The sequence below is a fragment of the Somniosus microcephalus genome, unplaced genomic scaffold, assembly GCF_052327205.1.
Source record: "Somniosus microcephalus isolate GS21.2 unplaced genomic scaffold, FLI_Smic_1.0 unresolved_chr1, whole genome shotgun sequence".
In the NCBI taxonomy this organism is placed as follows: Eukaryota; Metazoa; Chordata; class Chondrichthyes; order Squaliformes; family Somniosidae; genus Somniosus; species Somniosus microcephalus.
This window is the reverse complement of record NW_028225179.1, coordinates 126,153,927-126,178,077: the sequence shown is the minus strand read 5'-3', so window position 1 is coordinate 126,178,077 and position 24,151 is coordinate 126,153,927. Positions and strand designations below refer to the sequence as shown.

The 24,151-nt window shown below is 44.5% G+C and overlaps 1 protein-coding gene across 1 annotated transcript in view; it reads right to left on the bottom strand.

The window, feature by feature from the left end:
• Positions 1-24,151, bottom strand: part of LOC147095819 (uncharacterized) — a 48,605-nt gene that overhangs the window by 9,321 nt on the left and 15,133 nt on the right. Inside the window, exons 3-7 of the mRNA XM_085974825.1 lie at positions 7,192-7,455; positions 6,136-6,273; positions 5,839-5,940; positions 3,074-3,199; positions 1,131-1,226 (exon numbers count right to left, since the gene is read on the bottom strand). Coding sequence (XP_085830951.1) covers positions 1,131-1,226; positions 3,074-3,199; positions 5,839-5,940; positions 6,136-6,273; positions 7,192-7,455 — 726 coding nt within the window. The remainder of the gene's footprint in view (positions 1-1,130; positions 1,227-3,073; positions 3,200-5,838; positions 5,941-6,135; positions 6,274-7,191; positions 7,456-24,151) is intronic.

The window sequence follows — 24,151 nt, the reverse complement described above, 5'->3', positions numbered from 1 at the left end:
GGACAGCTCTCCTAATTTTGGCACAATTCCCCAAATGTTAGTATGCCGTTGTCGTGTCTGAAGCCGGTGCCTGTGTCGATGCCGGGTGGTCCGTCTACTGACCACCACTATTGTTTTTCGTAGCAGTTTGTTACAACTGAGCGGCTTGCTAGGCCATTTCAGAGGGTAGTTAAGAATCAACCACATTGCTGTGGGTCTGGAGTCACATATCAGCCAGACCAGATAAGGACGGCAGATTTCCTTCCCTAAAGGACATTAAGTGAAACAGATGGGTTTTTATGACAATCTGATTGTTTCATGGTCACCATTACTGATACTAGCTTTTTATGCCAGGTTTACTTAATTAACTGAATGTAAATTCTCCAGCTGATATGGTGGGATTTGAAACATAACCACCATGCTACTATTTCTGCACTGTGCACCGCCTCCACACAGAGCCAGCAATCTGTGTAATCACTCAAATCAGGGAAACTGACGAAAACTTTGGCTCTTCCACAGTAAGAACGCTGTTAAATTCCCCACTAAAAGTTAGGCCCAAAGGGATTAGGTGTAACTGGGGTTATAACAGCGTACTGACTGGTTAACAAATGTTAAGGGCCTGGAAAACTCATTTTAATTTTGTGCAGTGTGAAATTTATCCATTTTAATAAAAATTAAAAGTAAGAAACTTTAAATCTTTTTTTTTTAAAGTTTGTTCATCTTTATTTCAGGTTTGTCTTTTCAAACCCCCCCACCCCCACCCCCCAATGAGAGAACCCCAATCTTTGTTTTGTTCTCGCGAACATATTTAAAAGTTAGAATTTTAAGAGCTTACTCACTTCCTAGTTTGCTGTCTGAGAATTCAGCGTTTTGATTGGTCGCTGAGACAGCTTGTTGACACCACAGCAGCTCACACAAGGGGATCCTCACTAACCTCCATTGATTTGAATTTAAGCGAAGTTCTCGACCCAGAGCTCGCAAGATCCTTGTGCGAAGTGTACTTCGGGGCCAGCGGTGAACACCTTCGCTTCGCCACTGACCGCAAATTCCGGGCCAATGACTACAATTAGCTCTTCTAATCACAGTATTCCTCATGGGATACTACTTTCAGAATTGATTTGTTGGCTACAACTTTATCATTGAACACTCACCAGCTTGTTTCTTTACTTCCGCAATCAGGTTAGCTGATGCAAGTAGCACAATGATTCCACCCAATGGATTTGCAGCACACAGCATTAGACAGCATGCTGAGAACAAAAACAGAAAGTATCAGAGAGAGCACAGGTCACACTCTCACACACAAATCCTGACCTGTCTGCCTCCAGCTGTGCCTCTGGGGAATGCGACTGATCAAAATGTACAGGGAAGATTTTCCTGTTCCTGCGCTTGGGATTATTGGATCATCTGGGTGCAGCAAATACAGAAAAATCGAACAGGGAGGAGCACACGCCCCTAACAGAGCCCATTCCATTCTCCATCCAGTTAAATTAACAGACTGAAAATCAGGTGGCCTCCCTTAGAGAGTCTGCGACTCTCCGCCCGATTCTCCTGTATTTGCTGCGCAGGTGATCCCAGAAGCAGGAACAGGAACATTTGCCCCATTACCTTTTTATTGTGAGCTTGTGGTCCCTAGGTCAGGACGAGGATGAGAAGGAGATGGCAAATGGTAGAGCGATTAAAATCTTTTGGACGAGACGTTAAACCGAGGTCTATTTCTCCCACTCTGGTGGATGTATAAAGATCCCATGGTACTATTTTAAGAAGAGCAGGTCAGTTTTCCTGGTGTCCTGGCCAACATTTATCCCTCAAACAGCATTGCAAAAAAAATTACCTGGTCATTTATGTCATTGAGGTTTGTGGGACCTTACTGTGCCCAATTTAGCTGCTGTGTTTCCCACATTACAACAGTGACTACAATTCAAAAAGGACTCCATTGGCGGTGAACTGCCTGGAGTTGTGGAAGGTGCTATATAAATACAAGTTTGTTCATACAACGTGCAGTGCACAGCATCATCAGTCTAATTCTACAGGGATAGAAGACAATCACTAATACACCCCAAACATTGCTCCAGACCATTAGTATATTCCACTCAAATTACAAAATTAGAAATGAACTTCAAAAATCTTTGTTATTTCTCTCAGTCCTTGCTCCCAGTTTGTTCCTGGTCGGTCAGGTAGCAAAATCAAAAGTGGGCTCTTCCTCCAAGTTCATTCCATATCAAACTTTCTGAACCTTAGACTCACCCCCTCTGAATTTATTTCGCTTTCTGGCAGTTCGTTTATCTCAGTCATTATTTGTTTCACGACAATTACAGCACAGATGGAGGCCATTCGGCCCATTGCGCCTCTTCCAGCGATAGTTAATTATCCGAAGCTATCAGTGTAGAAACTCTACCTGTCGCTTTGGACTCTCCCTGACCAGTCTCCAATTCCAGGGAGGGTGGGGTTTGGGGTCCATTACTATACTGGGGACAGACTTACAAGCCGGTAGCAATATCCACCCAGCATAAGCAGTGAAATCGGAGAGCAGCAGCCTGCCCCTCGGAGACGGGAGCAACAGGCTGACCTGACTACTGCCTTAAAGGCTTCCCAAACTGCTCAGTGAAGCTCTGACTCTGGTAGATTTATATCCCCAACCTGCTGATCCTGCATCTTAACTGCAGCGTGCAAACTGAATGGCAGTATAACTGGGTTCTCCTGCCTCATATCTCTCAAAGAAGCAGCAGTATAATGGCACCTTGAAAATAGGTGGATGGTAGATTAGGTCGGGGAAGAACAGCACGTTCATGAGAAAAATAAAGGACAAATATACACACTCCCTCAGTAATGGGATAAAGAAAATAATTTGCTCAGCAATGAGTCCATAAAAAGGCTTTAACACCCATTTACATGCTGCACGCTTGTTTCAGGAGGTTTAATGGCCAATTGCATAGCAATGGCAGGGCAAAAGCCAGAGAGAGCGTAGAGTGTAGATTAGCAGGATGAGGTTAATGGGACTCTTTAATGGAGCAGAGAATGCTAAGAGGCGAGGGTTTTAAAATCATGAATGACTTTGATAAGAGCGATATAAAAAATAACTCATGTTCAAGCTTACGTTTGGTCGTCAAGATCTTATTTAAACTTTTCCTGTCACGGGCCATCATATTACAAGCCAATAATACGGTTAATATTAGATGGAGACAGAAAAGCACCCACATAGACACTGTGATTCCAGAAAACCCTATTAAAGGAACAAAAGGTGAATAATATTACACACATTCACAGGTTAGAGAATAAATACAAATAAAATCTCGATACAACTTAAGGAAATTCCTTACTTATAGACTCAGGGGCCTAGAAATTCAGTGCCCTTAGCACCGATTTTGCGGCGCTAGAGGGCCTAGTGCTGCAATTGGCGCCGGTTCCTAAATTGCCTGGGGCCCTTCCACGGCGGTAGACCGGTAGCGCTGCGCCGGCACCGATGACGTCATCGGTGTGCGCAGCGTCCCGGTTGCCGTGGTAACCCGGCCCCAAGCCGAAATTCAGTTGCGGCCGCCTCGCCAGTGGCAGCCGCAACTAAGACTCCGGCAAACGAGTGTTGCCGGAGTCTGCGCCAGCGCTTTAAGGAGGCGCGGCGGCCGGCCGCTTTCCCGCTGGCCGCCTGCCCGCAGCTCCCTCCCCGGACTTCTCCCACCCCCCCCCGGAACAGATGCAAGCCCGGCACTTGTCCGAGGTGCCGGGCTCATTTTTGAAGAGATTTGCGCGGGCCGCGGCCGGGTGCAGGCAGCTCCTCCTTAACGGAAGGAGGAGGCCTGCACTTCCCGAGCCTGCCGCACCGCAGCGGGCAGCGCAGCGCCGGAATAGCGCCGCAATGCGGCGCGTTGCGCCAGTTTTCAGGTGCTAAAACCCTTCAGTAGCGCCGGCAGCCATTTGGGCGTGGCGCTACTGAATTTTTGGCGCGCGCAAAGGGACTTAGCGCGGCGCTAACTTCCGGCACTAAAGCCCTGGCGCAGCACAAACTCAATTTCTAGGCCAGGATGTTTACAGCACAGGAAGCAGCCATTTGGTCCATTAGGTCTGTGCCAGCTTGTTGCTCCAGTGATCCACAACTAAATCTCACTGCCCCACTCACTCCCCAATTTTCCCTTAAAAGATGCAATGGTCTCTGCCTCAACCGCTCCCTATAACAGAGCATTCCATGCTCCAACAGCCCTCAAATAAAGGAATTCTTGCTAACCTCGGTCCTCACTCAGAGGCAAGTTTAAATTTATGACTTTTCGTCACCGACTCCCTGACCAGAGAAAATAATCTTTCCCTCTTCAACAAGAACCTGCAGCATTCGAGTGACTATTGATGGCAGCATTTATGGCCCCATTACTGAGCATAAAATTCATAATTTTAAAGACCTCTATTATATCACCCCTCAGTCTTCTCTTTTCTAGAGAAAGAGCCCCAGCCTGTTCAGCCTTTCCTGAAAAGTATATCCTCTCAGTTCTGGTATCATCCTTGTAAATCTTTTTTTGCACCTTCTCTAGTGCCTCTAACTTTTTTGTAATATGGAAACTAAAACTGTGCACAGCACTCGAAGTGTGGTCGAACCAAGGTTCGATATGTGTTTAACATAACTGGTTTACAATTTGATCCCGTGCTTCATTTGCTGCTTTTATGGCCTTATTAACCGGCGTTGCTACTTTTAGTGATTTGTGTATCTGCCCCGAGATCACTTTGCTCTTCTACCCTATTTTAGACTTATTTTCCAAGCAACATGTGGCCTCCTTATTCTTCCTATGAAAATATAACACCTCATACTGAAATTCATTTACCAATTACACGCCCATTCTGCACGTTTATTAATGTCCTCTTGTGTTTTGTCACAGTCTTCTTCTGTATTAACTATACTCCCCGGTTTGGTGTTGTCTGCAAATTTTGAAATGTTACTTTAGATTCCAGAGTCCAAATCATTTACGTAAATGGTGAACAACCGTGGTCCCAGCACTAATCCTTGTGGAACACCACTTCCCACCTTTTGCCAGTCTATGTAGCTGCCCTTAACCCCATCTCTCTTCTTTCTGTTCTGCAGCCAGCTTGCTATCCATTCTGCCACTTGACCCCTGACTCCACATGCTCGGACCTTGTTGCTGACCAGGCTTCCAGTGATGAATTTTCACGACAGGTTTAGTAGTCCAGCACTCCCACTGGGAGCCGTGCTTGATATGAGCAAGTGATGAAGGTAGGGCTACAACACTGTAGCGCCAATTGTCCAATAAATGCTCGCATCAAGCAAGGCTTCCTGCTGGAAGCCAGAAGAGGAGATACTTTCCTCATTATAATGTTTGATTGACTCATACTATGGTCAGCCCACAACTGGAGTACTGTGTCCTGTTCTGGTCATCGAGACACAAGGCAGACATTTCAGAATTTTGGATTCCCTCCCCCCTCCCCCCAGCCCCACAGAAAGGATTTGGGAATGAGTGATGTCTAAATACTAAGTTTTAAAACAAAAGGGTTTTTTAGCGCACTTATAGCATGCGACTTGTCACGTGAGTGAAGGATCTTTAGGGCAGGAATTTCTTCAGTGCTACTCCCGCTCCACTGCCGTAATTTCGCCAGAAGAACGATGATGTTATGACGGCGAAGTGGGAGCAACTCCAAGGAAACTCCCAAGAGAGCCAGTTGGGTTTTTACTGAAAATGACAGCTTTCAGAGTCAATTTTTGGTGACAGCCCACAAATTGGCAAATATATTAAATTCAAATCCAGTTTGCCACAGTGAGATTAGTACTCACCACCTCAGGAGTTCTTAGTCACTACACTGGAATATAGTACAGTAGGTCAAGAAGTATTGCTGAAATGCAATTACTAATAGGAGAACATACAGTACCTTCAGCCAATATCCAACACATGTATGCAACAAGAAGAATGATAAACGAAAGCATTGGGGTAAACTGCAAGGTTTGTAGCATGATCCAAACAAACACACGACCTGGAACAAGAAGAACATTTATTAAAATAACTTGAGCAGACAATATTCACACATCAAATTAATAATTTTGAAATATTGAGGTCCAGAATTCAAGATGACACAGGCATCACATTTAAATGTTTCACAGGGTCTATTATTAAATTGACAGTTTTAAACTTTCAACACCAGATTGTGCAAAGAACAAATTTCTCTTACTTGTTATTTTGATGTGCTCAGTCAAGCATGGCATTTTATCAACCCAGGGTGCAGCAACAGGGGCAATCAGTGCGGCAACAGGGGCAATCAGTGCGACAATGGAAAATGCCGCTGTGCAATGATGCGCAGGTACAAGACCTGAAATAGAAACATTATTTTAAACTTACACTACTTTCCAAACCAGGTTACAAAATGTGAACAGGGACATTTTCCCCTTTTAAGTGTAGTTATCAAGGTCTTGTGCGTTAGAAATTCCCACTTTCTTGCCCCCACTTTGCAGGCTAGCTACCCATACACTTAGACACAATGTAAAGTGCCTCCACTCTGTCCCAACAATATACCCAACTCCACGATCAGAAGAGTGCATCATAGGACACCAGTGTAATAATCTGCCATTTCCCACATCGGGCATCCTCACAGAAATCACAGAATCACAGAAACCCCACAGTGCAGATAGAGGCCATTTCGGCCCATCGAGCCTGCACTGACACATATCCCACCCGATCCCCGTAACCCCTACCCCACCCTATCCCTGTAACCCCATGTATTTAATCCCCCTAACACTAAAGGTCAATTTTTATCATAGCCAATCAACCTAACCCGCACATCTTTGGACTGTGGGAGGAAACCGGAGCACCCGGAGAAAACCCACGCAAACACGGGGAGAATGTGCAAACTCCACACAGACAGTCACCTGAGGCCAGATTCGAATCCGGGTCCCTGGCGCTGTGAGGCAACAGTGCTAACCACTATGTCGGCACTCCGAGTCACACTGCTAACTTAAAGGGTGATTTTCCGCTTGGTCCTGGTAAATGTCGAGAGCGTATAATCGGGAAATTGCACACTACCAGTCTGTGATTTTCCATCCTACTCCTTTTTCCTACCATGGATATTTCTGGGCCATTTGTGGGACAATCCATATAAAAAAAAAGTGGAGAATAACGATACACAATGTTATCCCCACAGTAACATCCTTAGGTGAGGCTGAGTGCAAGGGATGTCGGTGGAATATTAATTCTAACTAATAAATGGAATTCAGTGGCTGGCTTGACTTACTGTAAATAGAAAGAGAATATGAATTGTTCTTCTTGCTAACAGGGTTTTCCACGGTGCAAGTGTAATTCCCACAGACTGAAGTTTTGACTTCAGAAATAATCAACTTGCTGTTGTTTTGCACTAACTGATAATGTTGGCCATTCGTTATCACTTCATCATCTTTTCTCCACAGAATGGAACTCGCTTTCCCCACAGACACTCGACAGATCAGTTCGATGGTGGTATCCACATAGGTAGCATTGATCAGAGGTTCAGACAGTGGTTCTGTGGGAGACAATGCATTAACAGTTAAACAGGTCTGAGCATGAAGACAAAATCATTGCTGCACACTGCATTAGTGCAGTTAACGAACAAGAGCCCCGTCCTTCCGGAGTGATTATTTGTATGAACAAATTTGAGTCGTTCTGCGCATGCGCACTGTATGGGGGCGGAGCCTAAACACCACCCCGCCCCGGACATTGCAGCCGGAGGACATGTGCCTAGCGACAGAGCTGCGGCATCAACCACGTTTCCTCCCTGTGGAGAGGAGATCGGCCCGGGGGCGGGGGGAATAAAAGAGAGGAGAGAGGAGAGGAGGTCAGGAGCTTGAAGGGGGGACGCACGGAGAGAACAGTGGGGAAGGGAAAGAATGTGATCCAGGTCTAAAGGAGGGGTGAGAGCGAGAACATGATCCAGATGGGAAGACGGATCATGTTCTACCCTGTTAGACCTGGGTCACTGTCTTCCAACCTCACCCACACCCTCTTTACATCCTCACCACGTTCTCCCTCTTCTCCCCTATGGCCTGGATCACGCTCTTGACCATGAAAGGCAGGGAATTAATTTCTCGGAAAGCCCGACAGGTATGCGGCAAGTGACATCATTGGACTGGACGTAATCTGGTAGTCATGACACTGTTGCCATTCATTCCGTATCCAGTAAACCTGTTAACAATCCGTGACCCCCACACAATGCCCCATCAGTCACTGCAGCTCTCACCCAGAGGATATAGTTTGATGGAGTGATTAGCGATAGTGTGGGTACTTCCGGTTTTCGGTTGACCTGTGATGTCATCCTGCACATGAGCCAGGCCACTCGATGATGTCATTCTCAGCACATGCTAAAAATCTACGGATCTGCTAATGCTGTCACTTGTAATGACGTCACCCTTACCTGTTCTCGTTGAACGAAATGCGCCTCATTAAACCAACCTTGCAGCTCAAAATTATGTAAAATAGTCAATGCTGTGGATTTCAATCAGCAAATCATGCAGCATTTACAGAAAAAGAAGCCGAATTAACGTTTCACGTTCTGATGAAAGGTCATCGACCTGAAATGTTAACTCGGTTTCTCTCCCACAGATGCTGCCTGACTGGCTGAGCATTTTATGTTATATCACTCAACTGATGATTGGGAGGAGGTCGACAGGGCAGGCCGTACGTGGCCGTGTGAGAGTTATCTTACTTTTCTAGGTGAGCACATTAACAGGTAGATATGCCACTGTCATGGCTGCACTGGAGCAGCCTGCCTGTGACAATGGCTGGATCAAATTACACATTGCAGAGCCTTTGAATTACTCTCCAACAGGCAGGATCAAATTACACATTCCACACAAACTGTTGGGTGTGCCTGGTCCTCCAAGGGGACCAATCAGAAATCTGGTCCAACCACTTGTGGTGCAAATAAACACAGCCCTGTCCTTCACATGTACCTCCTAATACTTTGACCCTGAGCTGATCATCTGACACTCTCCTAATCCCTAATCTTATCACAAACACTGTCTACCTCTAACATCGCCTACCTCTGACCCTACTTCTGCTGAAACTTTCATCCATTACCTTTCTCACCGCCAGACTCTATTATTCCAATACTCTCCCTGCTGGCTACCCAGCCTCCTTATTGCAGCTCATCTAAAACACTGCTGCCCATATCCTATCCCGTACCAAGTCCCAGTCACCCTTCACCCCTGTACTCACTGACCTGCATTGGCTCCTGTCTCTCAATGCCTTAAATTGATATGCTCATCCTCATGTGTTAATCCCATCATGGCCTTGCCCCTCTATCTTTAACCATCTCCAGATCAAAAATCCTTCCCTCACCCCCTCCAAACTCTCCATTCCTCTGACTCTGGCCTCATGCATTCCACCCCACCCTCGCCCACCATTGGCCACCTATGCCCCCAGCCACCTATATTCCCACGCTCTGGAATTTCCTTCCTGAATCCTTCTGCTGCTCCATCTCCCTCTCCTTCAAGACCCTCCTTGACACTCGATGCAAAGACAAAGGTGTCACTGAACAGAGAACCTGCAAATGCAGGTAGATAAAGCCATTAAAAAAGGCCAAGAGTGTTTTGTGTCACATAAAGGCACAGAATAGAAGAGCAAAGAGGTTATGGTAAGCTAGTACAAGGCAATGACTAGACTATAGAGCACTGGGTGCAGTCTTGGGCACTCCATTACAGAAAGGACATTAAAGCCATGGAGCGTGGACTGTCTAGATGCAGAAGGATGACACTAGCAACAACTGGGTACATTAGTGTAGTGGTTATGTTACTGACTAGTAGCCCAGAGGCTAAGTGTTTAAATCCCACCATGGCAGCATATTCACTAATGTCCTTCAGGGAAGGAAACCAGCCTGGCCTATACATGAATCCAGTCCCACACTATTACGGCTGACTCAGCTGTCCTCTGAAGTGGCCAGCAAGACATTCAGCCAGGTCAACTAGGGGTGGGCAATAAATGCTGGCCTTGCCAGTGAGGCCCATATCCCAAGGATAAATAAAGCAATGAAACTATTGTACAAGGGCAGACGTGGGAGACTGGGACTTGTTCCATTGGAGAAAGAAAAGAGATTTTCATAGAGTTTTAAGAACATAAGAAATAGGAGCCCGAGTAGGCCATTTGACCCCTCAAGCCTGCTCCACCATTCAATAAGAGCAAGGCTGATCTTCTACCTCATCGCCACTTTCCTGCACTATCCCTATATCCCTCGATTCCCTTAATATCCAAAGATCTATCGGTCTCTGTCTTGAATATACTCAATGACTGAGCCTCCACAGCCCTCTGGGGTAGAGAATTCCAAAGATTTACCACCTCAAGAAATGTCTCCTCATCTCAGTCCTAAATGGCCGACTCCTTATTCTGAGACTGTGACCCCTGGTTCTAGACTCCCCAGCCAGGGGGAAACATCCTCCCTGCATCTACCCTGTCAAGCCCTGTAAGAATTTTGTATGTTTCAATGAGATCACCTCTCATTCTTCTAAACTCTAGAGAATATAGGCCTAGTCTACTCAATCTCTCCTCATAGGACAATCCCCCCATTCCAGGAACCAGTCTGGTGAACCTTCGTTGCACTCCCTCTATGGCAAGTATATCCTTCCTTAGGTAGGGAGACCAAAACATTGGATATACGGCACAGAAACAGGCCATTCGGCCCAACCAGTCCATGCCGGCGTTTATGCTCCACACGAGCCTCCTCCCGTCTTTCCTCATCTAAATCTATTAGCATAACCCTCTATTCCCTTTTCCCTCATACGATTGTCTAGCCTCCCCTTAAATGCATCATCGATACTATTCGCTTCAACCACTCCCTGTGGTTGGGAGTTCCACATTCTCACCACTCTCTGGGTAAAGAAGTTTCTTCTGAATTCCCTATTGGATTTCTTGGTGACTATCTTATATTGATGGGCTCTAGTTATGCTCTTCCCCATAAGTGGAAACATTCTCTCTGTATCCACTCTATCAAAACCTTTCATAATTTTAAAGACCTCTGTTAGGTCACCCCTCAGCTTTCTTTTTCAAGAGGAAAAAAAAGAGATCCAGCCTGTTCATCCTTTCGCGATATGTATACCCTCGCATTTCTGGTATCATCCTTGTAAATCTTCTCTGCACCCTCTCCAGTGCCTCTATATCCTTTTAATAATATGGTGACCAGAACTGTACGCAGTACTCCAAGTGTGGTCTAAAAAAAGGACAGAGTGTGGATAAAAATATATGAGATAGGGGCCGAGGTTATGATCCGAAATTGTTGAACTCTATGTTGAGTCCAGAGGGCTGTAAAGTGCCTAATCGAAAGATGAGGTGCTGTTCCTCGATCTTATGCTGAGCTTCCGAGGACGGTAAGGTCTGAGTGGGAATGGAGCGGTGAATTATAGTGACAGGCAACTGGAAGCTCGGGGTCACCCTTACAGACTGAGCGGAGGTGTTCCGCAAAGCAGTCACCCAATCTGCGTTTGGTCTCCCCAATGTAGAGGAGACCGCATCGTGAGCAGCGAATAGAGTATACTAGATTACAAGTAGTACAAGTAAATCGCTGTTTCACCTGGAAGGGGTGTTTGGGGCCCTGGACTAGGGTTGCAAAGGGGTGGAAAGTTTCCAGTAAATTTCTGGAAATTTTCCACGGGAAGTTTAGCTTGGGAATTTTGCCCAAAAAAGCACATGCTAGCATAATATTGTTTTTTTTGTATTTCTTTCTTTTTTTCCCCCACAGGTCCTCTCTTAAAATTACTAACAGAGATGGAATCTTAATTATTGAGGAATTTCTTAATCAATATATGTTTATCTTCTTACTTGGCTTGTTTTAATAATTACAAGTTTTGTGTGTGACTGTGAACAAATGTGTCCTGATTGGTTGGATGAGTGGATGAGCGATTAGCTCCCTCTATTTGTAATATTTGCATATCGAATTGTGATTTGCCTGCAGGCATCTGTAAGACTGCTATAGTTCTTTTAAGATCCAGGTTAGGGGTCCTGAGGGAAGTCATTTTGTTTTCTGCTGATGTTGTGATGATGCAGTAAGTAAATCAGACTTTATACCAAATAAACCAGTTACTTGTTGAACTCTGTTGTCCTTCAATTTAAAATATACAAAATAATACACTATTGGTGATGTAGCGTCATGTGTGTACAGGTCATGCTTCCATCACATGGAGCATCAGCAAAAATGTACTCACCCTGTTGCAATCGTGCTGATCGACCGCAGTTCGACACAGATGAATGCCCTTTATTTCTCTGCATAGAACAATGCCACGTTTACCGTCGGATGTGTGGAAGCATTTTACCCCAGGCATTAAAGATGGAAAGACTGTGTACATGTGCAAACACTGTAGAAAGCCATATGTAAAGAATGCCACAAAGATGCAGCAGCATTTATCCAAATGCAACAACTTCACTCAAAGCTCACAGCAGTCAGCCCAGAGTTCCTCTGCTTCCATTCAAGAAGATGATGGTTCTCATTCAGCATCAGGCTCCTTATCATCAGCAACTCCTGGCCCACTTGGAAGGTTCTTTGATACAATGGATAACCATAGCCAGAAGAATGCAGATGAGTGCCTTGCTCGAGCTGTATATGCAACAGGCTCACCCCTCATGCTCACAGCCAAATGTGTACTGGAAGAGATTTTTCAATGTTATTCGCCCTGCATACTGTCCTCCCACCAGACATGCTTTGTCTACTTATTTGCTGGAGGCTGAGTATAACAGAGTCCAAGGAAAGCTCAAAGAAACGAGGTGCGCAACAGGCTGACTAACAAGAGTGGAGAAACTGGTGGCTATCCGGGCGAACCTACAACTTATTGAGCCAGATACAGAAGTGTCCGCCACACAGCTAGACACTGACAGAGGAGGAAATGGACACGTCAGAGCCAGAGTCAGAGAATCAGGAGGAGCAATGAGGAGTAGAAGACTCATGAGTAGAAGACTCAAAAGGGACAAAATAAGGACAAATTACAGGCTAAATAAGCTGACGCTTTTTTTATTTTATTTTAGATGGGTCTTTTTTGTGGGGGTTCAATAAAGTTCAAAATTATAACCTAAATAAAGTTTTGAAAGCCTGTTTTTATTTGTATGGAACAGTATGTCTATTTTGACGACAAAGATAATAAGGGTCAGAGACAAAAACCATCAGTGTGCAAAAAAACTCAAAATTCCCATAAATTCCCAAAAATTCCCATGGAAAGTTTCCTCTTTTAAAAATTCCCAGAATTTTGCAACCCTACCCTGGACAGTGGGAAGGGGGGAGGTATAAGGGCAGATGTTGCATCTCCTGCGCTTGCATGGGAAGGTGGCGGGCGAAGGGGAAGGGGTGTTGGGGGTGATAGAGTCGTCGACTCGGGTGTCGCGGAGGGAGCGGTCCCTACGGAATGCTGAAAGGGGAGGCGATGGGAAGATGCGTTTGGCAGTGGGATCACACTGGAGGTGACGGAAATGGCGGAGGATGATCCGTTGAATGTGGAGGCTGGTGGGGTGAAAGGTGAGGACAAGGGGAACTCTATCGTGGTTCCGGGAGGGAGGGGCAGGGGTGAGGGCTGAAGTGCGGGAGATAGAACGGACACGGTCAAGGGCCGTGTCAACCACTGTCAAGGGCCGTGTCAACCACTGTAGAGGGGAATCCTCGGTTGAGGAAAAAGGAAGACATGTCGGAAGTACTAGTATGGAAGGTGGCATTGTCAGAGCAGATGTGGCGGAGATGGAGAAACTGGGAGAATGGAATAGAGTCCTTACAGGAGGCGGGGTGGGAGGAAGTGTAGTCCAGGTAGCTGTGGGAGTCAGTGGGTTTGTAGTGAATATTTGTCAATAACCTATCCCCAGAAATGGAGATGGAGAAGTCGAGGAAGGGAAGGGAAGAGTTGGAGATGGACCATGTGAAGGTGAGGGAAGGGTGGAAATTGAAAGCAAAGTGAATTAAATTATCTAGTTCAGGGTGAGAGCAGGAAATGGCACCGATAGTCATCAATGTACCGAAAAAAAGAGGTGAGGGAGGGGACCCGAGTAGGACTGGAACAAAGAGTGTTCCACATATCCCACGAAAAGGCAGGCATAGCTAGGACCCATGTGGGTTCCCATAGCAACACCTTTGATTTGGAGGAAGTGAGTGGAGTCAAAGGAGAAGTTGTTCAATGTGAGAACAAGTTCAGCCAGGCGGAGGAGTGTGGTGGTGGATGGGGACTGGTTGGGCCTCTAGAAATAAACCCTAGTACTCGGTTTGCTTTTTTTTTTTTTTTTTTTTTTTTTTTTTTTTTTTAAGGCCTTGCTAACCTGTGTCGCAACTTTTAGTGATTTGTGTATTTGTACTCAGATCCCTTTGTTCCTCTACCCCACCTCGGCTCGCCCCCTTCAAGGTGATAAGTGACCTCCCTGTTCTTCCTACCAAAATGTAATACCTCACATTTGTGTGTGTTGAACTTCATTTGCCAATTATATGCCCACTCTGCAAGTTTATTAATGTCCTCCTGTAATTTGTTGCAGTCCTCCTCAGTATTGACTATCCCCCCAATTTGGGGTCATCCACAAATTTAGAAATTGTGTTTTTAATTCCAAAATCTAAATTGGTAATATAAATTGTGAACAGCAGTGGTCCCAGCACTGATCCTTGTGGAACACCACGACCCACCTTCTGCCACTGTGAATAGCTACCCTTTACTCCCACTCTCTGCTTTCTGACTTGAAGCCAGCCAGCAATCCATTCTGCTACTTGTCCCCTGGCTCCGCATTCTCTGACCTTGTTCATCAGTCTATTATGGGGTACCTTATCAAGGGCCTTTTGAAAATCTAGATAAATTACACCTACTACATTACCATTGAATTTTTTGAAGAGGTAACAGAGAAAGTAGACAATGAGGCTGGTCAAGCAAAACTTTCACATGCTGACTATTCATTACTATGTTTTTGGTTTCTAGATGTTCTTCTATTTTCTTCTTTAGTAGGGATTCCATTATTTTTTCTACCACCGATGTCAAGCTGACTGGTCTATAATTTCCTGGACATGTTCTATCACCTTCTCAAATATATATATTATATTACACTAGCTATCCGCCAGTCCTCTGACACGATACCCTTTTCTAATGATTTATTAAATATGTGTAGTGATGCCTCTTCTATCTCTAGATTCTTTTAAAATGCATGGATGCAATCCATCCGGACCAGGGGTTTTATCCTCTGAGTTTGAGGAGTTTATTTATTGTATCCCCTCTTTATTTTAAATGCACTTATCTCATTACTAATCTCATCATCCAATGTCATGTCCACCTGTTCTATCTCCCTGGTAAATACTGAAGCAAAATAATTATTTAATATTTCTGACATCTCTCTATCGTTACCTCTGGTATTATCCTGTCTATCCCTTAATGGCCCTATTTCTATCCCAACCTTCCTTTTTTTTTATAAATTGCTGCGCCTATAAAATAATGTTACTATTTTGTTTTATGTTCCTTGATAATTTAATTTCATAGTTCCTTTTTGCCTTCGAATTGTTTTTTTGACTTCTCTCCTAATCTCTTCATATTCTCTTCTGTTGTCTATGTACTTAATCTATGCCTCCTTCCTTACCCTCAATTGTTCCCTTATGGTTTTATTCATACATGGGAGTCTCATTAGTGTTTAGCTTGATCTTTCCTTTTAGCAGAATATATTTTTCCTGCGCTCTGTTGAACACTGTTTTAAATGTTTCCCATTGTTGTTTTACATCGTTGTTTGCCAATATTGTTGCCCATTTTATTTTCCCAAGTTCTATCCTTAGCCCCTCAAAATCAGCTTTTCTCCAATCTATTACCCTGGTTATCGTTATACTTATGGCCTTCTCAATTATCATCTTAAAGTGTATTATATTATGGTCACTATTGCCTAGATGTTCTCCTACTTTTACTTCTCTTATCTGCTCTGGTTCATTCCCCATTATTAGATCCAAATACATATTGGGTTAGAAAGGAGTCCTGTACACATTGTAGGAACTCCATTCCCTTATCCCCTTTACCTACCTCTTCTGTCCAATTAATATCGGGGTAGTTGAAATCCCCCATGATAATGTTTTTTACTCATTTCCCGAATTTCTCCACCTCCCTTCCTCTATTAGTTGGTCTGCGGACTACACCTATTAGTGGGATTGATCCTTTATCTTTATCCCTATCTCTATATATGGATTCTATTTTTATCTTGCTGATAGCTACGTCACTTTTTTCTACTGCCATTATGATATCCCAAATAAGTATAGCTACTCCACCTCCCCTTTTTCTCTATCTTTTACCCTGCAATGTTTAATTCCCAGTCCTGATTTTTCTGTAGCCATGGCTCAGTAATCCCCACTATGTGTGGTGCCTCGCATTGCGTGATTGTCTCCGGCTCCCCTGATTTATTACGGACACTGTATGCATTGCTTTACAGTTTAACTCATTTTTAATAGGATTTTCTCTCACTTTATGTTTAACCATCTTTTTAGACTCCTGTTCTATAACTATTTATTCCCTTGCCATCAATGTCCTCCCTTACTTTATTCTTTCCTATGCAATCTTTTCCCGTTTTGTTTATAATTAGGTTGGTTACGTTTCTTGTAGATCCCTCCCCTCATCTTAATTGTTTAAAGCCTTTGCCATCTCCCTATTTACCCTTTCTGCTAGGACACTGGTCCCATCACGGTTCAGGTGGAGCCCATCCCATCAGTACAGCTCCTTCCTGTCCCAGAACTGGTGCCAGTGTCCCATGAAAAGGAACCCTTCTTTCCCACACCAGCCCTTTAGCCACGTGTTAATTCTCCTGATCTGTCTGCTTCTGTGCCAATTTGCACGTGGCTCTGGCAATAATCCAGAAATTATTACCCTGGAGGTCCTGTTTTTTAAATTTAGAGCCTAACTCCTGATACAGCAGGACCTCCTCCTTGTTCCTACCTATGTCATTTGTTCCAACATGGACCACGATAACTGGATTTACCTCCTCCCTTTCCAAGTTCCTCTCCAGCCACCGTGAGATAGCTCTTACCCTGGCACCGGGTAGGCAACACACCCTTTGGGATTGTCGCTCTTGGCTACAGAGGGCGCCATCTAACCGCCTAATTATAGAGTTCCCTATCACTACCACATTTCTATTCTGCTCTGCCCTCCTCCCCCCCACCCCCCCCGGTCTTAGACAGCCTTCTGAACCACAGTGCATTGGTGTGCATTGTGGCTGTTCTCCCTGGTAGCGAGTACTTTGTACCTGTTGGACAGGACCAGTGTCTGCGGGACCTCCTTCTCAACCTCTCCTAAATCCCCGCTACCCAGCTCCCTAACAGTTACACACTTCCCCTTCCTGAACCTGTGCTTTTCTCTGGGGTGTGACTGTATTCTGGATAAAACTGTCCAGAAATTTCTCACCTTCCCTTATGTGTCGGAGTGTCTCCAACTCACACTCCAACTCAATGACTCTGAGCCAGAGAGACTCGAGATGGAGACATCTCCTGCAGACATGTTCACTCGGGACAGTCTCGCTGTCCATAAACTCCCACATACTGCAGTCCAGACACAATCTGCCCTGCCATATCTTAGTCTAGCCTTATTTTATTTATTGAATTAGTTATTTTATTTATTGAATTAGTTAAAGTCTTTAATATAACTATAAATAATCATTGAATAATTAGTTTAACTAGTTAAGCTTTAAATTTAACACAGTACTTTTAAGTTTCCCCCACCTAGTTAAAACCACTGTACACAATACTCCAGGTGTGGTCTCACCAGGGCCCTATATAATTGCAGCAAGACATCTTTACTCTTATACTCAAATCCTCTTGCAATAAAGGCCAACATACCATTTGCTTTCTTAATTGCTTGCTGTACCTGCATGTTAACTTTCAGTGATTTGTGTACAAGGACACCCAGGCCCTCTGAACACCAACATTTTCCAATCTCTTACCATTTTAAAAACACTCTGCTTTTTTTATTTTTCCTACCGAAGTGGATAACTTCACATTATGGGGTCAGCTGTGGCTCAGTAGGTAGCACACATGCCTCGGAGTCAGAAGGTTGTGGGTCCAAGTCCCACGCTAGGGACTTGAGCACATCAATTTAGGCTGACACTCCAGTGCAATGCTGAGGGAGTGCTGCACTGTCAGAGGTGCCGTCTTTCATACAAGATGTTAAACTGAGGCCCCGTCTGCTCTCCTCAGGTGGACATAAAAGATCCCATGGCACTATTTCGCAGAAGAGCAGGGGAGTTATCCCTGCTGTCCTGGCCAGCCAATATTTATCCCTCAATCAACACAACAAAAACAGATTATCCAGTCATTCTCACACTGTTGTTTGTGGAAGCTTGCTGTGCGCAAATTGGCTGCCGCATTTCCCACATTACAACACTTCAAAAATTACTTCATTGACTGTAAAGCTCTTGGAGATGTCTGGTGGTCGTGAAAGGCGCTAAATAAATGCAAGTCTTTCTTTTTCTCCACATTATATTCCATTTGCGATGTTCTTGCCCACTCACTTAGCCTGACTATATCCCCTTGAAGCCTCTTTGCATCCTCCTCACAACTTACATTCCCACCCAGCTTTGTATCATCAGCAAACTTGGATATATTACATTTGGTTCCCTCATCCAAATCATGATGTAGATTGTGAATGGCTGAGACCCAAGCACTGATCCTTGTGGTACCCCACTGCTTACAGCCTGCCAACCCAAAAATGAGCTATTTATTACTACTCCGTTTTCTGTCCGTTAACCAATCCTCAATCCATGCTAGTATATTACCCCCAATCCCATGAGCCCTAATTTTGTTTAATAACCTCCTGTGTGGCTCCTTATCGAATGTCTTCTGAAAATCCAAATACACCACATCCACTGGTTCCCCTTTATCTATTCGCAGTCATAGAGCACAGAAAGAGGCCCTTCGGCCCATTGTGTTCGCGCCAGCCATCAAGCCCCGTCTATTCTAATCCCATTTTCCAGCACTTGGTCCGTAGCCTTGTATGCTATGGCGTTTCAAGTGCTCATCCAAATGCTTCTTGAATGTTGTGAGGGTTCCTGCCTCTACCACCCTTTCAGGCAGTGAGTTCCAGATTCCAACCACCCTCTGGGTGAAAAAGTTTTTCCTCAAATCCCCTCTAAACCTCCTGCCCCTTACCTTGAAACTGTGCCCCCTGGTTATTGACCCCTCTACTAAGGGGAAAAGTTCCTTTCTATCTACCTTATCTATGCCCCTCATAATTTTGTACCCCTCAATCAGGTCCCCCCTCTGCCTTCTCTGCTGTAAGGAAAACAATCCCAGCCTGTCCAGTCTCTCTTCATAGCTGAAGCGCTCCAGCCCAGGTAACACCCTGGTGAATCTCCTCGGCACCCTCTCCAATGCAATCACATCCTTCATATAGTGTGGCGACCAGAACTGCACACAGTATTCCAGCTGCGGCCTAACTAGCGCTTTGTACAGCTCCATCTCCCTGCTCTTATATTCTATGTCTTGGCTAATGAATCCCATATGCCTTTTTAACCACCTTATCTACTTGTCCTGCTGCCTTCAGGGATCTATGTACATGCACACCAAGGTCCCTCTGATCCTCTATCCTTCCTAGGGTCCTACCATTCATTGTGTATTCCCTTGCCTTGTTAGTCCTCCCAAAATGCATCACCTCACACTTTTCAGGGTTAAATTCCATTTACCACTGTTCTGCCCATCTAACTGTAAGGCTCGCAAAATTATACAAATTCCCCCAAAGTAAGAAAAAAGGAGATATTGGACTGTTTGAAATAATATTGGGCCAAAGGGGCTTAAAAATCAAAACCCCAGGATTTTTGGCTATTTTAAAAGGACATGTTCAGGCATGTTTGGGAAAAAGGCTGCAACAAAGAATTTGGGATCTACTTATGCAGTAGCCAGTTTGAGTATTCGAGGTAATTAAACTGTCTGGGGTAGCACGGTGGCATAGTGGTTAGCACTGTTGCCTCACAGCGCCAGGAACCCGGGTTCGAATCCGGCCTCGGGTGACTGTCTGTGTGGAGTTTGCACATTCTCCGTGTTTGCATGGGTTTCCTCCGGGTGCTCCGGTTTCCTCCCACAGTCCAAAGATGTGTGGGTTAGGTTGATTGGCCATGATAAATTGACCCTTAGTGTTAGGGGGATTAAATACGTGGGTTACGGGGATAGGGTGGGATATGTGTTGGTGTAGGGGTTACGGGGATCGGGTGGGATATGTGTCGGTGCAGGCTCGATGGGCCGAAATGACCTCTATCTGCACTGTGGGGTTTCTGTGATTTCTGTGATTTCTGTGAAACTGTAAACGTCACTCAGCCCCTATCAAGACATTTACACGCTGACAATAGACCCACGGAAGAACAGCCTCACAGAACCCATCCGAGTCATGCATAAACCAAATCGTTTAGCCAGCCAACAAAGAAACTCAAGGCCCCACAGGAAACTCAAGGACTAAGGACAAAACTGACAATTAAACAAGAGGTTAAACAATCGATGGGGCCATCCCGAAACCAATTAAACAATTTGAACAGATCAATGTTAACGAGCCCGCCCAAAATTTAACAATGAACCGAGACTGATTTGGCAGGTAGATAAGCAGGCCTGAATTAGTATAAACTAAAGACCTGTCTCCACAAGAAATCAGTTAGTTCGATGGGTTCGATCAGTACAGTTCAGTCAGTGAATTGAAGTCAGCAGTACAGTTCGGACAGACACAGAAAAAGGCACAGCTCATTCGAAAGACATCAGCCTCGGGACAACAGAAGGAGAACGGAAGGAATCGCAGCAACCAAGGGCCCCACGAAACAAACCACCAACAATATTACCAACAACCAGGTAATACTGGGCCACTGCGACCAACAAGAAACCAACTCAAGAAACCGAAAATCTGCAAGTTTTTCCCACTCTACAAACTATTCCTGCGTTTGGTGAGCATTTCCTGGTCCTCTGGAATTCAACCTAGTTAGTGTAGTGGGATTGGGAGGGTAAGGTTTTTTTGTCTATTGACATTCTCCCTCGTATATTCTGAAGTGTTCCCCCTTTTAAAGTGATAAGATTTATTGTGTTGTGTATATGTTCTTGCCTCAAATAAAATCCAAGTTCTTTTCACCAACTCAGTTGTCTGCGGCAATTTCATTACAACCCCCCAAATAAGTCCAGGTCTAGAACCAAGGGAGTGGGCGCAATTCGGACCGCTCATAAGTCAGAGGTGAAGCTGACCCACACACCACCCCTTACATAACCAACCCATCTATATCGTCCTGTAGCCTGAGGCTTCCCTCCTCGCTATTTACCACTCCACCAATATTCATGTCATCTGCGAACTTACTGATCATACCTCCTACATTCATATCTAAATCATTAATGTACACTACAAACAGCAAAGGACCCAGCACCGATCCCTGCGGTACACCACTGGACACAGGCTTCCAGTCACAAAAACAACCTTCGACCATCACCCTCTGCCTCCTGCCACTAAGCCAATTTTGGATCCAATGTGCCAAATTGCCCTGGATCCCATGGGCTCTTACCTTCTTGACCAGTCTCCCATGTGGGACTTTGTCAAAGGCCTTACTGAAGTCCATGTAGACTACATCAACTGCACTACCCTCATCCACACACCTAGTCACCCCCTCAAAAAATTCAATCAAATTGGTTAGACATAATCTCCCCCTGACAAAGCCATGCTGACTATCCTTGATTAAGCCTTGCCTCTCCAAGTGGAGACTAATTCTGTCCCTCAGAATTTTTTCCAATAACTTCCCTACCACTGATGTTAGGCTCAATTCTGCTAGTTACAACCTCAAAAAACTAACAGATTTGTCAAATATGATGATTTCCCTTTCATAAATCCGTGTTGACTCTGCCCAATCCTATTGTTATTTTCCAAGTGCCCTGTTACCACATCCTTAATACATTCTAGCATTTTCCCTACTACTGATGTCAGGCTAACTGGTCTGTAGTTCCCCGTTTTCTCTCTCTCCCTCCTTTCTTAAATAGTGGGGTTACATTTGGCCACCTTCCAATCCGCAGGAACCATTCTAGAATCTATGGAATTTTGGAAAATGACAACCAATGCATCCACTATCTCTATAGCCACCTCTTTCAAAACCCTAGCATGTAGGCCATCAGGTCCAGGGGATTCATCAGCTTTCAGTCCCAGTAATTTCTCCAGTACTACTTTTTTACTAATACCAATTTCTTTCAGTTCCTCTTCTTGCTAGACCCTTGGTTCTCCACTATTTCCAGGAGGTTTTTTGCGTCTTCCGTGAAGACAGGCAAAGTATTTGTTTAATTTCTCTGCCATTTTCTTATTCCCATTACAATTTCTCCTGTCTCAGCCTGTAAGGGACCCACATTTACTTTCACTAATCTTTTCCTTGTCACATACCTATAGAAGCTTTTACAGTCTGTTTTTATGTCTCTCGCTAGTTTACTCTCATTCTATCTTCCCTTTCTTTATCAATTTCTTGGTCCTCCTTTGCTGAATTCTAAAATCCTCCAATCCTCAGGCTTAATGCTGTTTTTGGCAACATTATCAGCCTCTTCCTTTGATCTAATACTATCTTTAACTTCTCTTGTTATCCACAGTTGGACCACTTTTCTTGTGGGCTATTTGTGCCTTAAAAGAATGTATATTTGTTCTAAATTATGTATTAATTCTTTAAATGCTAGCCATTGCTTCTCTACCGTCATACCTTTTAATGTAGTTTCCCAATCTACCGTAGCAAACTCACCCCTCATACCTACGTAGTTTGCTTTGTTTAGCCTCAAGATCCTAGTTCTGGATTTAACTAAATCACTTTCAAACTTAATGGCCCAGAAATTCGGGTCCCCACGCATGAGTACTCACGTGTAGGCCCAACGAAAGTGCCGGTTTCGTGCATGCACAGGAAACCGAAACTTCCGTTCCCTTGAAAGAAGGGGTTCAGAGGTGGAACGTGTGCGCCGGAGAGGCAGCGCGTGCACATTGAACGTACCCTCCTGGAAAAAAAACCTAAGTTTCCAGGAGTTAGACATGTAAAAAGCAGTCGCAAGGCCTGCTTTTCACAAGGTAAGTGGTGAATTAATTAAAATTAAAACATTTTTTCCCTACAGGTTTATTATTTTTAAATACTTTAAAGAAAAGTAAGTTTATTTTTAGCCCCGTTATAAAATGTAACTAATTTTTTCAAAAATTTAAATTATTGTTTAAAAGTTGTTTTATATAATTTATAGTTATTTTAAAAATGTGATTTAAAAAAATGTTTTTATTTGAAGTTATAGTGATGTTTTGGGGCTGATAGTATTTATGGTTTGGACAGCTCTTCCTGTCAATTTTATGAATGGGCATTCCCTGCTACCATTGGCTCTCCATGGCCCACGTGATCCCAGGGGACGCATCGAACTAACTGCACCCCTGGGATACGCAAGCACTGCGCGCCGGCAGTTGGAGCAGGATCGGAATCCCACGCGGGCCCACTGCTCAACGGCTGGCGAGCAAGGTAAGTGCAGGTCGGGGGCTTGCACCCGCGGGAAGCCCCCGACCCGAATTTCTGGGCTAATCTAAAATTCTCTCATATTATGTTCACTCTTCCCTAAGGGCCCCTTTACTACAAGGTTATTAATTAACCCTTTCTCATTGCACAATACTAGATCTAAAATAGCCGGTTCTCGAGTTGGTTCCTCAACATACTGATCTAGAAAACTATCTTGCAGACATTTCATGAATTCATCCTCCACACTATTACTGCAAATTTGGTTTGCCCAGCCTATATGTAGATTAAAGTCCCCCACGAATACTGTATTACCCTTGTTACATGCACCTCTAATTTCCTGATTTAAACTCTACCCTACATTACGACTACTGTTTGGGGGTCTATAAACAACTCCCACCAATGTTTATAATTGCAAAATACTGCGGATGCTGGAAATCTGAAATAACAACAGAAAATGCTGGAAATACTCAGCAGGCCCGGCAGCATCCGTGGAGAGAGAAACAGAGTTAACGTTTCAGGTCTGGGACCCTTCATCAGAACTGGAAAAAGCTGGAGATGTAACCGATATTAAGCAGGTGCCGAGACAGGGGGGGCGGGGGTTAGGAGGGGAGGAAGGAGTAGAAAGAACATCCTGTACTTTTGTAAGAGGCAGGAAAGATAAAATGTTGCAAATGGGAATGGCAAAAATCATGCTGCATGAAAAATGGGGGCAGGGATAATTATCTGAAATTGTTGAACTCAATGTTGAGTCCGGCAGGCTGCAAAGTGCCCAATCGAAAGACGAGGTGCTGTTCCTCGAG